The sequence below is a fragment of the Homalodisca vitripennis genome, chromosome 8 (genome assembly GCF_021130785.1).
Source record: "Homalodisca vitripennis isolate AUS2020 chromosome 8, UT_GWSS_2.1, whole genome shotgun sequence".
Lineage (NCBI taxonomy): Eukaryota > Metazoa > Arthropoda > Insecta > Hemiptera > Cicadellidae > Homalodisca > Homalodisca vitripennis.
Genome location: NC_060214.1, coordinates 31,132,266 through 31,146,860, shown reverse-complemented (window position 1 = coordinate 31,146,860; position 14,595 = coordinate 31,132,266). Strand labels below are relative to the sequence as shown.

The window sequence follows — 14,595 nt, the reverse complement described above, 5'->3', positions numbered from 1 at the left end:
AACAGTTAGAGGGTATATGACTTGGATAGGACGAGATAACTAGTTAGTTATGGTACACTTAATTTTATTTTTTTAGTTTTTCGCATCGACAGAGATGTAACCAATCTAGAAGATAAAATTATTGTAGAACCTTTGATGATATTTTGTGTTTTGAAAAACATTGTGTAGAGTGTACAGTAATATTGGTAATGGTTTTTTAACACTTAATGTAAATATAAGATGTTTAAAACAAAATTGGGACCAGTTTTTGGGTTATTTTGGGAGTTTTCTTAATAAACCGGTTGTCATTATTTTAACAGAAGTCAATATAAAAAATGACTGATAGAACTGTTTAAGTTGGAAAGATTGTTAGTTTGTGTAGTTTGAGAGAAGCAAGGAAAGGTGGAGGAATAATGTTATTTGTAAAAGGAAAATGTATCTATGATCAGTTGAAAACAAATATGGGTTGTTGTGAGGGAATTCTTGTAAATTTAAGAAAAATACAGTTATATTTGAATATTCATATTACAACTAAATGTCTGTATTAATATTTTGACTTACCTTGGAAAACATTATTCATGAAAGAGTAAATGAAAAAACAGTTCGGTTATAAGAGATGTCAATATTGATCCGACAGATCTAGAATTTAAAATAGTTAAAAATTTAATGGCAGAGAACGTTTATTCTCAAATATAAATGGATTTACAAGAGGGGAAGTTTTTGGGAAACAGACTGATCATGATCTTTATCATGCTTATCTCAGGGCTGATAAAGGTAACAGCTGATTTTCTTTTACTGAAATTGAAACTGGCTGACCATTATACTCGCCTTATCACTGTACAACCTGATAATGGGTTCTTTCCACGTAACAGAAGTCTGTTTACAAATCATAGGATTGATAGAAAAATATTAAAAGAAGTAATATTTGATTATGATTGGACTGTACCATATGGTAACAGTCTGACACAAAGTTTTAATGTAATTATTTAGTTAACAGTTTTAGAAAAGCATATAAAAAATGTACAGACACACTTGTAAAAAAAGGGGCACAAACAAAAAACCATGGTTCACAAAAAATATGATTAAAGGTTAATAAATACAGAATTGTTAAGAGGCAAAATAGGGTATTATCTACAAGTTTTAAATCACTGTAAAGAAATATTAAAGAGGTATGAGCTAAAATGAATTGTCTAATTGGGAAAAAATAGAAATTCTGTTAATAATACAATCAATATTTTTTATAAATGGAAGAGGTTGAAAAGAATATGAGGTTTGTCAGGGATTTGTAGACATTTCTACAAAAGAAGGGGATAAAGTAGTTAATGACTGTGAATGTAATAGTAATGGACAAGCAGAATGAGAATATGCATACAAATTTCACATAATTTTATATACCAAAGGCAAGTACAGGAAAATGTATTAAAATTATAAATAAAATGAAAAAGAATTGATAGTATCAGAATTGAGTACATTACAGAGTATTAGAGTGTAGGGACTACAGACACATGATCTAACAGAATTAAATGAGGAAAGACAACAGATCTTTTAAAATGTTGTTCAATTTTTTTTAATGTAAAGGTGTTTTTTTCACCTTTAATTAAAAAAAAAAAAACTGATTAACACATGAATTAAAAGTGGGGAGTTTCCAGATAAACTTAAAACTGCAATAGTAAGGCCAATATACAAGGGAGATGATCACAAAGTATTTAAGAACTCCTGTCTTACATCGATATTATATGAATTAGATAAAATAAATGAAAGGTATGTTTGGGAATCAGTTCATTAAATATTTGGAAGAAAACAAGATCATAACATTAAGTCAATACACATATCAAAGAGGTAAAGGCACCAATTATCAATTAATTGATTTTTAAGATTTTGCAAATAATAAATTAAATGGGAAAGAACAAATACATATAACTTTTGTTAATTTTTTTAAAGTGTTCGCTCCCTAAAGCATTGCAAAATACTTGAAGTATTTGAGAAAAATGAATTAACAAATATTTGAAAGACTCGTTCAGAAGCTATTTTGAAAATAGAAAGTTAGTTGATAAAGTCAATGACACATATTGCACATGGCCAATAATAAGTCAGGAGTACCACAGGGGAGTATTTTGGGACCAATCCCAAATTTGTTGTATGTGAATTAAATACCAAATTTGATGAAATATTCAAAAGTATACATGTACGCAGATGACACTGCCATTGTAGTAACCATTAAAATGTATTGGAAGGCAATTACAGCATGACTTTGCCAAGCTAAAAACTGTGAATTATAGATTGGTTATGAATGGAAAAAATCTAGTCATTGATTTTCATTCCCCAATAGTAAGTAGTGCCCAAGCTAATATTAAACTGCATACATAGTCAAACACTTAAAATGTGATCTTCATCTTAATAAATATGTCTACGATTAAGATTCAGTCTGGGAAAATTCTACTCTTTAAAACAATATCTGCCATGTAATACTTTACACCTTATGTCAATACATCTAAGTGAATCAATTCTAAGATATGGAATTGGATTATGGGGAAGGGCAGTAGACATAAGAAATTATAATAGTTACAAAGAAGGATTTTGAAAATTATACCACCTGACCATATGAGAGATTGCATAAGAGAGGAAATCACAGTGTTTCATATTACAATGACTTTGCCAATCAAAAAATAATTCTCTTTTCATTAATTTTGTTCATTTTTACTTTTCTTTGGATATAAGATAATCAACACTCACAAATACTGTTTAAGGAAAAGATACTATATAGTACCAAGATTTAACAAATCATACCAAATCCAAACAGCGCCCAATCTGCCGGAGTTGCTTCATTTTGGAGAAGTTGATGAGGGCGTTGCCTGTTGCCATTGCCTCTACCACGAATGTTGCCGTTACATAGCTGTTAACATTAGCATGTAATAGTTTTGTGAATTATTATTCAAACCAATATGCTAGTTTAATTTATAAAAAAATTTTCTTGAACTATCCTAAGTGTCCTGCTATCCAAGTATTGACATTAATCTGCAGTATAATAAGCGAATGATTTGGTATTTTCATAATGATTTTCTGATTTTAGGTTAATCAGTAACCAGTAACAGCCGAGGCCATTTCGTACAATTAATGAGGCTAGGAATGGAAATATTACACTACAGAAAGTTTTATTGTACATTAAAAGGTTTATATTAGGTTCTCGATGATTGTATTACGAGCTTGAACTTGAGTACTATCTCGAGTTTTTCTTATTTCGCCAGAAAAGCAGTGGCATCACCAAAGCCCACTGGCCAGGGGTATTTCTGATCGATATTTTCCCAACTTCAAATCACGTCCTAGATTGTACAACTCATGTGACGTTGGAGAAGTTGGACAATCTGGGATGTGATCTGAGGTCATGAAAATACCAAACAGAAATGCCCCTGGCCACTAGTGGGCCTTGGTAACAAAAAAATCCCTTGAGATAGTACCAAAATTTAAGCTCAGATTACATGAGTGCTTGAAAAGCTTATTTTTTACTTTCTATTATTTAAAATACGCAAGTGTATAGTCTAATAACAAATAGTAGACTAGGACTCTGTAATACCCAATTATTGTGTTGTATAGTGAAAATTTGAATTAACCCGTTTGTTTAGTCTATGTTACATTGTAGTGAGTTAGTTAAAATCTTTGTATACTAACATGTTACCACAGTAACAGTTACTGGAACATAATAACTCAACATGTTATTTTGTAATAGCTTATTGACAAACAACGGTACACTAGTCCCTCATTAATACGACCAGATATGTGGCGGATTAGTCAAAAAGCCGGATTACTGGAGTTCAACTGAAAAACAGTTTAAAATATTAGATAAAAGAATGTATTGTTACTCAAAAAAGACAATTCTTACCATAAGATGTACAATAGAATCTTAAAATAAAAAAAGTACAGCACAGCAGTAGAAATACAGTATGCATTTAAATTATCAAACTTTTGTATTAAACACATACAGTACTGTATATTAAAAAGATTGTTTAGTAAAATAAAAATGGAAAACTAGAAAATAAATGTAGGCTCAACTCGGTTTCAAGTTCTTAAGAAGTGTTAGTTTTGTTAGACTCTTGTATCGCTTTATTTCTGACAAAAAACTGTCTTTAGTTTATTGATTCTTAGATATAAAACACTTTCTCAAAACATTGACAAAGTCTTTGTAAAACCAAGATGTCTTGTGCTGTTTCTCTTTTTTTCCTCAGCCCTCTTGATGCTTGTTCGAAAGGCTGCTATTGCAATGTCAACATTTACAGAGTGAACTGTTTCTCAAATGTTTTTGATTTTCTCCTCAAAGTATTCTTCTTCAACGATTTCTTGAACAAATTTTCTATCACTCATGATTTGAAGGTTTTCTTCAGGGCTGCACAAAGAAACCACGATTGAACGTCAATTATTGTTAGGTTTTCTTCGTCTCCACCACAAAGAGGAGCAATAGCTTTCTGAAGTTCATTCTGTCAAGTTTCATTTTAAATTTGATCATAAACGCTTGAATATTATCCGATAGATTGACCATTTTCAGATGTACTTGATGTTTGCGTCTTCTATTCTTTCAAGAGTTCTTTCAGGCCATACATTCACCCATGAACACACAATATCGTTTTCCTTTTTTCTTTCTATCAAGCAAGCATTCTGCAGATTGAAAACAAAATTTTTGAGATTGACCTTCTTAAGACTGAACAATATTCTTGTCGCTATTCAATACGTTATACAACAGACTTTTGTTGCAATTCATTTTATTTTTGTTTTATTATATTTTTCATAAGTTTCCTTCACAATTCATTTTAATGGTATGAATTACATTTTGATCCATTGGCTATAGGACTCGGATAAGATTGGTTGGTAAAAATAATGTTTGAATACAGCCATCATTTGGTTTTAATTCAGTTTCATCCGGTGTCCAGGGCAATTGTCTAGGAGTGGTAGGGCCTTCCAAAGCAATTTTTGTTCCTGTATAAATATTTGGACTGCTAGTACAAAGTTTAATGAAATCACTGCAAAAATAAAGATTTCATCATCCAACCACAGCTCTGATTTGTATATGTCACAGGGATATTTACATTGTTAAAAGCTGTCGGATTTTTGATCTCTCCAATAACAAGCAGATCAAGTTTATGTTTCTCGCTAGTGTTAGCACATGGTGTAAACTGTTTTGCTTTCTTTAGCCTGGAGCACTAGCTTCAGCTTTAAATGCACAAGTGTTTTATCAGGTAAGAACCTCCAAAAAAGGTTTAGTTTCGTCGAGCACTATACACCTGGTCTGGATCAAGTTTCAAATCACTGACAACTTTTAGAAACTTTTGTTTATAAGTTTCAACTGCTGGTTCATCACAGGTTATTTTTTTAACACTAAAATTAAGCAGGCAAATTCCATAACATTTTTGTAATAAACCTTTATGAGCTTGAAATCATCCTTTTTTTTATTTCTGTATAAAAATACTTAGCTTTTTTATCATCAGTCCTGACAATGTGTACGTATGTTTCTTTTCTGTACAAACCAGGCAAAAAAACATTCTACTACACATGCATTCTCACCAGTTTTCAAAAGTTTTTCTGTTTAGTCGAAAAGATCATAATTTTCTTTCGTAAAAGGCTTTAATTCTTTTCTTTGCTTTACTTGATATTAAATATGCTTGCCCACCCTATGCCATGCCCTGTCGCTAGTTGCGTGAATGTTGCACTATTCTGAAGTTTATTTATAATCTCATTCTTTTCAATTAAAGTAAGAGTTTTATGTTTTAGTTTTTCATTTGACAGCATTTTTAACGTACACTAATAAAAATGCTGATTCCGATATCAGATAATATTTCAAATCACAAATAAAGTCAGCGTACAGTACAAAATTTATCAATTTAACCCACAACAATTAATAAATACCATAAATTATGAATGACACAATAAGAAAAAAAAATTATCACAAAAATATTTCACAAGTTCCTCTATTATATGTACACTATTCAAAAACGGAAAAACAATGTTGTTAAATAGACTGTCATTATGGGCTGGGATCGCAAATTGATGGCTACGATGACAGATAGCTATTTCTCTCTCTCTCACACATCGACAAACAGTGACTTGAATGACGGTGGTACAGGTCTCACTGCCTTTGTCTACTGGCCGGATTACTGGAGGGACTAGACTGGCGTAGGCCCGATCTCTAGCAGCTATTACTCAAATACCATACAAACAATTTAATTTTTTTTTAACTAATTTGGAGCAATACTGTCGAACTGAATTATTTTATACACTTTTAAGATTGTATTATGGTGAAGCTATATTTTTCTATGTCAAAGAAATATACCGTACGCATTTTAGTTTATACAAAAAAAATACAATTTTGTTCATATTAAGTTTGAGCAGCCTAGTATTTAAAACTACTTAACAGGGTAAACACGTCTGACAGCATTTAAATTGTTCTAATCATGATTAAATATTATCGATCATTCGAGTGCTTATCAAACTGCAGCCCAATTATCTAACAACAAATTTACGAAAACATTTTAATTCATCCTTAAATAATACTATAATTTTTCATCCACACTTTAAAAATGCTAAACTAGATGAATATCCCAACGCTAGATTCATAAACAATATGTAAATAGCTAAAATTATGAAAAATTATAACCTACATTGTTTAAAAACATATATATTTCTCAAAAGTAATATATTTTTTTCAAATTTTGCACACACTGACCTCACAAATGCTAAGATACACATCAACACAGATCCGAGAGCCCAGCCTGAGTGCAAGAATGCGGATGGCAATGTTAGCGCTCCAGTGCCAACAATGAGATTGAAAATGTAGATCAGGCCAGTCTGAAATCAACAATAAACATAAATGTTGAAAAAGATGTAAAAATAATAAGAAAAACTGTACAAAATGGATAAGCTAGACACAGCTTCAAATGTACAAAATAGAAGAAAATGGAACACTGCTTTTAACTTCAAAAATTTAATTTGTATTTAAAATAAAAGAAAATTGAAGCTTTAAGAGTCAATAAACATGGTTAGGGGTATAAATGAAAGCGGACCCGGTTTTTTATATCAAAATTATCGATATTATATATTGTATTCAATATTACAATTTATTTCACTTATCATTTGATTTCAACTTATTAGTTATAGTAATGTTAATGTAAACAATAAATAAACAACAAGAAGTAATTAATATTTTAAGACTTTAAAAATGGTGATTAATATGAGGAAATATGTGACATATTTCTCACAAGTGACAAGATTTGTTTAAGTAGCTTCAACATGTGGGTTTGGCTCCTGGTAACACATAGGGAGAATTCTTTCCTCCATTTCACAAAAAAGGTTACTCATTGATATCAAGCTGGGCAAGTTATAAATATTGTAAGGTTTCTTTGATATTTAAGTCTAGGCCACAGTTGTTTTTGTTGTCTTGTAATGTTATTGTTAAATTTGTGTATTTAAAATCTAATTGTACAAGATTCTTCTTGTTATGGTAATTTATTATAAATCTTGAGTACGATTTTTACATACATCAAAGTTGGATAATATATCGAATTGTTCGATAAAAGCAATTGAATAACGAGTGTAGACGGCTTATTTAAGTCTCCCCATTTTAGATACATTGTTATCGATTGATTGTTCTGTTATTCGATATATAAAGTATCTATAATTGTAATAAGGGATATAAACACGGGATCCATAAACACCAGATCCAAACACCAGATCTGCTTATTGTACTCTGCCTAATGGTTAGTTATGTAATAGATTTTTTATTAATTTCTATCAAAAACCCAAGATGTACAATATGCATGCTATTATAAATTTATATTTTCTATAATTATTTTAACAAAACAATCAAAACGCCTGCTAATACCTAGTCAAATAACTACTACAAAAAATAGGCCTAACGCCAAAAATATATATTAGATTTTTAAAAGCTAACCTACGATATTTAAAGAAATTCTAAGTCAAGAGCACATATAAAATAATTCAGCTTACCCAAGATGAGTATGTTTCGTCCATTGCAGATTAGACTGATTACTCCTTTCTTGTGAAAGTCCCAAGTTCGACTGACAAATATATGTTTATAACTTAAATTAAATCCTTGATAGGCTATATTGATAACAGTCATCCCATTTTAATGACTTTGACTTGAATAGTGACAGTTTTTTTTCCTAGAAAAAAAACGTTCTAGAATTACCGTCATATCGTAGACAGGTACGGGACAAAACCCGAGTAACCTTACCGATACTATATATCCAAATGTTTATAAATTGTAAGCTCTGTTCGTAATTTTAAATTTTTAGGTTACTTTTGATTGAAACGCTATAACTGTTTCTTTATCGGTTAATTTCATGAAATGCAGAATAGTTTTCTAAACTAACATTATCAATTAGAATGAGATCCAAGATGGCGGGAAGAAGCAAGTCACTCAAATGTGGCTCTTGCAATAAAATAATTTCACAAAAGGCCGAGAGACTTAAATGTGAAGGAAAATGTGCACATAGTTTCCATGTTCATTGTTTAAGTGATGGAAATAATAAAATGGACAAACAAATAAGTAGTGCCCACTGGAAGTGTAGTATGTGCTCCCGGCAAGAAAGTTCTGTGAGTAACGAAAATGTTAATCCTATTAATCCTATTTTGAGGATCAAATTCAAAATTGCAAAGGTGATTGTACTGATCATATAAAAATTTTGGTAGACCAAATTTACGAAATTAGTGTAATTATATTGAAATTCGTAAACAGCTTACTCAAGTTCAAAATGAAAATGCCACGTTTAAAGCAGCCTTGCTTAACCAAGCAGAACTATTTGATAAGATGCTTGCAACAAGTGGAAATAGGAAAACCTTTTCTGAGGCACTAAAGAGTAATGATGTAAATAGTAAGCAATGAAATAGCAAATAGAGCTGATTGCACATCTCCTGTACATTAACCTCAATGTTAGTGATAGGTTAACTAATGCCCCTTTAGGCATTAGTCTACATTCTACGACCATTAAACCTCCTATAACGTTGGAACCAGTGTGTGCCAAACCACAAGCTGTAGAAAACATTCAGAATTTCACACAGTTGAAAAAAGATTCTACAACATCACCAAAGCAATCGGGCAGGTCTAGGCCTAGTACTGATCATTCAAACAGTAGCCATTCTAACCATGATAGGCCTATTTTGAAAACATAACCCTAAAAGTAAACATGGTCCTAGTGATAACCTATTGGTTACTAAAAACAGCATTAGTCCCAGAAAAAATACTAAAAATCTTAATAAAGGGAAGATGTATTCTAGGCACGGCTACCAAAGGGAATGACCTTAAAGTTGTGGAAAAATACAGGTACCTCTTTCTCTCAAGACTTTCAACCGATGTAAACAGTGACGCAGTAAAAAAATTATCTTAATGGATGGCCTTAAAGGTAACTATAAAGTCAGCCAGATGAGGAAATAAATTTTCCTGGTTACCGATCTTTTAAAGGTTGGTGTACCGGGTAATCTATGGACCAAATTTTTATTCCCGAATTCTGGCCAACCGGAGCCTATGTCAGTTACTTTAACTTTAAAATAATAAGTACAAATTGGGGACCAAGATTCTTTTTTGGGGAATGTACAAAACTCAAAAACAAAAAGTTAGCGGTTAAGGCTTCTGTAGACATTGGTGACTTACCTAAAATTTCTCTGGTACACCTAAAATGAACACAAATCAAATGATGAAGACATTTTAAATAGCTCTACATTACCAACAAAAACAAATAATGCCCTGTCTAACTTAACGCTACTGTACTGGAACGCGCAGGGTGTAACAAACAAGCTGGACTATCTGAATCATTTAGCATCACTGCACAGTGCTGATGTTTATCTGTGTTTCTGAACACTGGGTTCTTAACTCTGACATTGATTTTTTGACACTGCAAGATTATAAAACTGCAAGCTACTTGTTAGATCAAATGCGATTCATGGTGGTACAGTGATCTTTGTGAAGGAGAATGTGCGTTTCCAAGTATATAATAAGTTATCACTGGTAGTTGAAGAACAAATTTTTGAACTTACAGCAATACAGTTAGTTGATTTTAATACCATCATCGTTTGCTTTTTATAGACCACCTACAGGTAAGACCAGCGCTTTGTTTGACAAGCTGCATGCAGTTTTCTCGTGTGTGCATGGTGTGAACTTTGACTTTATATGCGCAGGAGATTTGAATATCGATCTGTTAGCCGATAATAATGATACCTTAGAGCTGTATAACTTAACTAAAACTTTTGGTTTACACATAACGATAAGGATGTTACCAGGCCAAATCTATCTTCAAATGCGACAAGTAGGGGCTCCTGTTTGGACAATATTGTTACATCCTTACATCCTGGATAGATGGAATGCTTCCGTTTTGCACACAGGTGTGTCTGATCACAACGCCATCATTTTCCAGTACACCAATGAACGTGACTTCAGACAACCTTAAGTTAAAGAAACTTGTTAGGCCTATCAATCCTCAGAACTCTAAGCTATTTCTAACTTACCTTAATAGTATAAATTGGTCAGCTATATATAATAGTAAGGATGACTTAAACAATAAGTTCAATAAGTTCTTTGATTTGTTGTTATGGGCGGTAAACAGCGCAATGCCTATGAAAACTGTTGGGATAACCAACAGAAATAGTAAATCTAACAACAAATGGTACAATGAGGACTTAAGAATATTAAAGGTCCAACTTGACAATGCTTACTATTTATTCTGCAACACTAACTGTAACAGGTCTAAAGAAAATTATATTGCTCTTAAGAGAACGTACAAGGCAGAAATTAAAAAAGCCAAAACTTAATCATAATAACAACATAATTGACAGTTCAAACAATAAATCAAAAGCTGCATGGTCTGTCAATAAATCAGCTTAGAAATGTTAACAGTAAGCCTCCCAATATTAACGCTAATTTAACGCCTGATGCTTTAACAATTTTTTTCTTACCAGTGTAGAACAAATTTGTAATAGCATACCAACTGATGCAAATAAGCCTAATCATATAGTGTTTTTCTTGACAATAGTGAGAACTGTGCAACAGGAAACAATTCAGTAGGGTTATTCACTCTTAGAAGTTTTACAGTAGAAGAAGTCTACCTAGCCATAAACCAACTGAATAATAGCACTTGTCTTGATATATATGGCACCAATGCCAGCAATACTGAAGTTATCAGCTAGGTCTATTTGTGAAGTACTAACATATCTTTTTCAACTTGTGTATTAAGCAGGGTAATTTATCCTGACAAACTAAAAGTAAGTAAGGTCATTCCAATACACAAAAGAGGGCCTAGGGATTATTGTGCTCAACTATAGGCCAATATCCATTGTTCCGACGCTGTCAAAGGTCTTGGAACGTCTCATTCATGAACAACTTTCCTCCTTCTTGGAATCAAATAAGTTATTGTCCCAAGAATCAGTACGGCTTTAGACCTAAACCATAGCACTGTTTGAAGCTACTCAGGATTTGATCTTGAATTGTTTTGAAGGACTGGGAGAACAACCTGAACGTTCTTTTCAGATCATTTGATATGTCCAAGGCCTTTGACACAGTGTCGCATCAAAATTTTACTGGATAAGATGTATTTTTATTCTATTGACAACAGTGTAGTGCAGTTCTTAAGATCTTATTTGAACAATCGATGGCAATCCGTATTCCTAAATGGCTCTTACTCAAAACAGTTAAGTGTAAAACAAGGTGGTCCCACAAGGGTCCATTTTGGGACCCTTGCTTTTCATACTCTATGTAAATGACCTGCCGTACAACCTAAATGCTCATTCAGTAAAATCATTTCTATTTGCTGACGATTTGGCAGTGTGGTGTCAGGGTAACAGTGCAGAAAATGTGGGTTACATAATTCGACACCAAAACTAAAACCATTCATGACTGGTGTAATGCAAATAAGTTAAGCCTTAATGACGGGAAAACTCAGGACCTTGCTTTTCCAGCCTTAGCAATCGGGGGGAAGTAACCCACTCAAAATTCTTGGGGTTCACAGTCCAGAGCAATCTTAAATGGCATCAGCAAATTGACAGTCTTGCGAACAAAATTTCAAAAGGCATTTTCATGATCAGAGCACTTAAAGGCAGTGTCTCTGTTGGGTGTTCTGCTCTGTGTTTACTATGGCCACATACATAGCTACCTCTCTTATGGAACTTCAATCTGGGCAAACCATGGATATGTACAGAAGCTTTTTGTGCTGCAAAAAAAAAGCAATCCGTCTGATTTGTGATGCACACTGGCAGGCCCACTGTAAAGAGCTCTTCATTAGGTTAGGTGTCCTTTCATTGCCTTCTATGTATGTATTTAGCACACTCTTGTTTGTTAAGAGGAACTTGGCACTTTTTGCCTGCAATGTCTGAGGTCCATAACTATGCAACTAGAAACAAAAATAAACTTATAAGTGAACGAAACATGCAGATACTCTGCAACTCAGAAGAGTTTTCTATACCAAGGCATAAAAATGTTTTAATGTTTTGCCGGAAGGTATTAAGAGCTGCCACTCACTAGATTTAGACAAAAACTAAAGAACTTTCTAGTTTGCAACCTGCTTATACGATGTAACAGAATTTTACGAAGTTGTTAACTCTTTAAGTTAGGTTTAAGTAACCTTTTTAAGTGACTTTGTTTATACATGTGAACATGTTTTACAACAAATAAATATTTGATTTGATTTGATTTGATTAGTGAAGAAATATGTAGATATTTCTCTGTTAGCGATTTCCTGATGATATTTTGGTAGTAACTAACAATATTTCGTTCTTATTTCGTTTCCTCCTTAGGCTCTATATTTGTTGGTATACTCAGCACGTTGTATAGGAATGTTACTTTGTTCTTTTTTTAATGTAAAATATTTCCTTTTCTATTTTCAATAATTTTTGAAAACACAGTAAATGTGATATTGATTTTTTAATGTTTAATTGTTTTAATGTTTTTTTTATTTTTATTTAACGTGCGAAGTCATTGCCCTAACTAACCTTTAAAAATTAATTAAGCTACTATATAGAATGTTTTTCGTTATGCTTTATTTACAACGTTCTCAAATGTTAGGAACAATAAATAGATATACTTTATAACAATAGTTAGTTATGACGAAGTTGTTAAAACGAATACGATAGAACATGAACAGTGATTTAAATACCGTAACTGAAACTCAGTGAAAAACATAGAAAGTCTATAATTTATGAGATGGAAAAGAAACTGCCTTTATTAAATAAACTGAGTTAAGGGCAGTCAAGCCTCTCTACCACTCAATCTCAAGTAAAACGCCTAATAGTACCTGTGTATGAGTACTATTGTACAGCAAATATACAGTTGGTTGCAACGTTTGTAGCTCAAACATTTCCTACTTCTTCTGGAAATTACGTCCTCTATGAAAATAATTTCAGTCTCTGTAAATCACTTCATTTTTAATGTACCAAGAAGCTTTTAATATTTGGCAATCGACTTTAAATTTGATCTCTGGATAAAGACAAGGCTTGATTTTGAAGCATAATCAAACTGCATAGCTATATAATAAAATCTAATTCTGTGAACAAATACAGAATTTATGCTCAAAATAAATTTATGTAAAGGCAATTTATTTCCCACTGTTACATGAGATTTTCTTCCAAACTGCCAAAACATTTTAGAAAATTTAGCTTTGAGTTGTAGCCTTGTTTCAGACATTTGTGCGATAAGCATTTCCTATGTGATACACTACATAGGTTAAGAGCAAAGTATCTTGTTTAATCCTTTTAAGGGAGTTGTATATTGTTACGAGTTTCAGGTATACAATCACTTGATTGAGGATAAAAGAAATATGGACAGACTTTATTCCACTAACTTTACTTCTACAACACTTTAATCAATAAGGAAATGTATTTAGTAGCTCGTAATGTTTCTGAAGCCTGAAATAGATCATTCTTATTGGCTGAAACTGCTTCACGATTAGCAAACATCGCTGTTATTGTTTCTGTGTGGGTTTTAATATCAGCCGTTTATAGCACAGGGCTAAAATATGCTTCCCTGTGATCACCTAATTCAACTTGATCTGAAGATGTCTGTTTTGTAAGTAACATTTTATAATATTGCAATAGGAGTGAGGCTAAAGTGCATTGATATATAGAAAAATAGCCCGATGCCAAACCCTTTTAAAAGCTTGACACATAACAAATTTAGCAGAATAATTTTTTTGCGATTCTGTCTTGTCTCATTATTAGTATTAGATTCTCCACCCAGTTGTTGAATGCTGAAGCCAAATTGATGATCCGGGATAATATTTGTTTGATTATTATTAATTGTAAATGCTTGAGGAATATCGTTTTCAAAATAGTTGGAAAGTATTGGTATAAGGTCGATATAGCTCTATCTAATGCGAAGAGACTAGAAAGTGTACATGGTTGTCACGACTATAATTTGGGCAGTTTTCTATTGGGATGAAAAATATTCACGTCTAAGATCTGCATTGAATAGTATATTAAAAAAACATCATTGTTTTTCTCGGTAGCCTCGTTCGTGCTTTCCCTCTGTTAAAAGATCATAATTTTGGAGCTTTAGTATGATTCAGTTCATCAATATTATCTTCAAATTTGGATGTAAAAGGACTGACCATCAGTGCAAGTTTGCTAGGTAAG

The 14,595-nt window shown here is 32.3% G+C and overlaps 1 protein-coding gene across 2 annotated transcripts in view; it reads right to left on the bottom strand.

Annotated features, from left to right (window-relative positions):
- Positions 1 to 8,121, bottom strand: part of LOC124367478 (transmembrane protein 104 homolog) — a 45,670-nt gene extending 37,549 nt beyond the window's left edge. The window contains exons 1-3 of one of the 2 annotated variants that reach the window (XM_046824324.1): positions 7,969 to 8,121; positions 6,689 to 6,810; positions 2,767 to 2,872 (exon numbers count right to left, since the gene is read on the bottom strand). In XM_046824324.1, the coding sequence (XP_046680280.1) occupies positions 2,767 to 2,872; positions 6,689 to 6,810; positions 7,969 to 7,992 (252 nt within the window). In that variant the 5' untranslated portion in view covers positions 7,993 to 8,121. Of the gene's footprint in view, positions 1 to 2,766; positions 2,873 to 3,550; positions 3,666 to 6,688; positions 6,811 to 7,968 lie in introns of those variants that run through there. The other variant, XM_046824325.1, reaches the window with a different exon arrangement.
- Between the last annotated feature and the right edge of the window lie 6,474 nt (positions 8,122 to 14,595).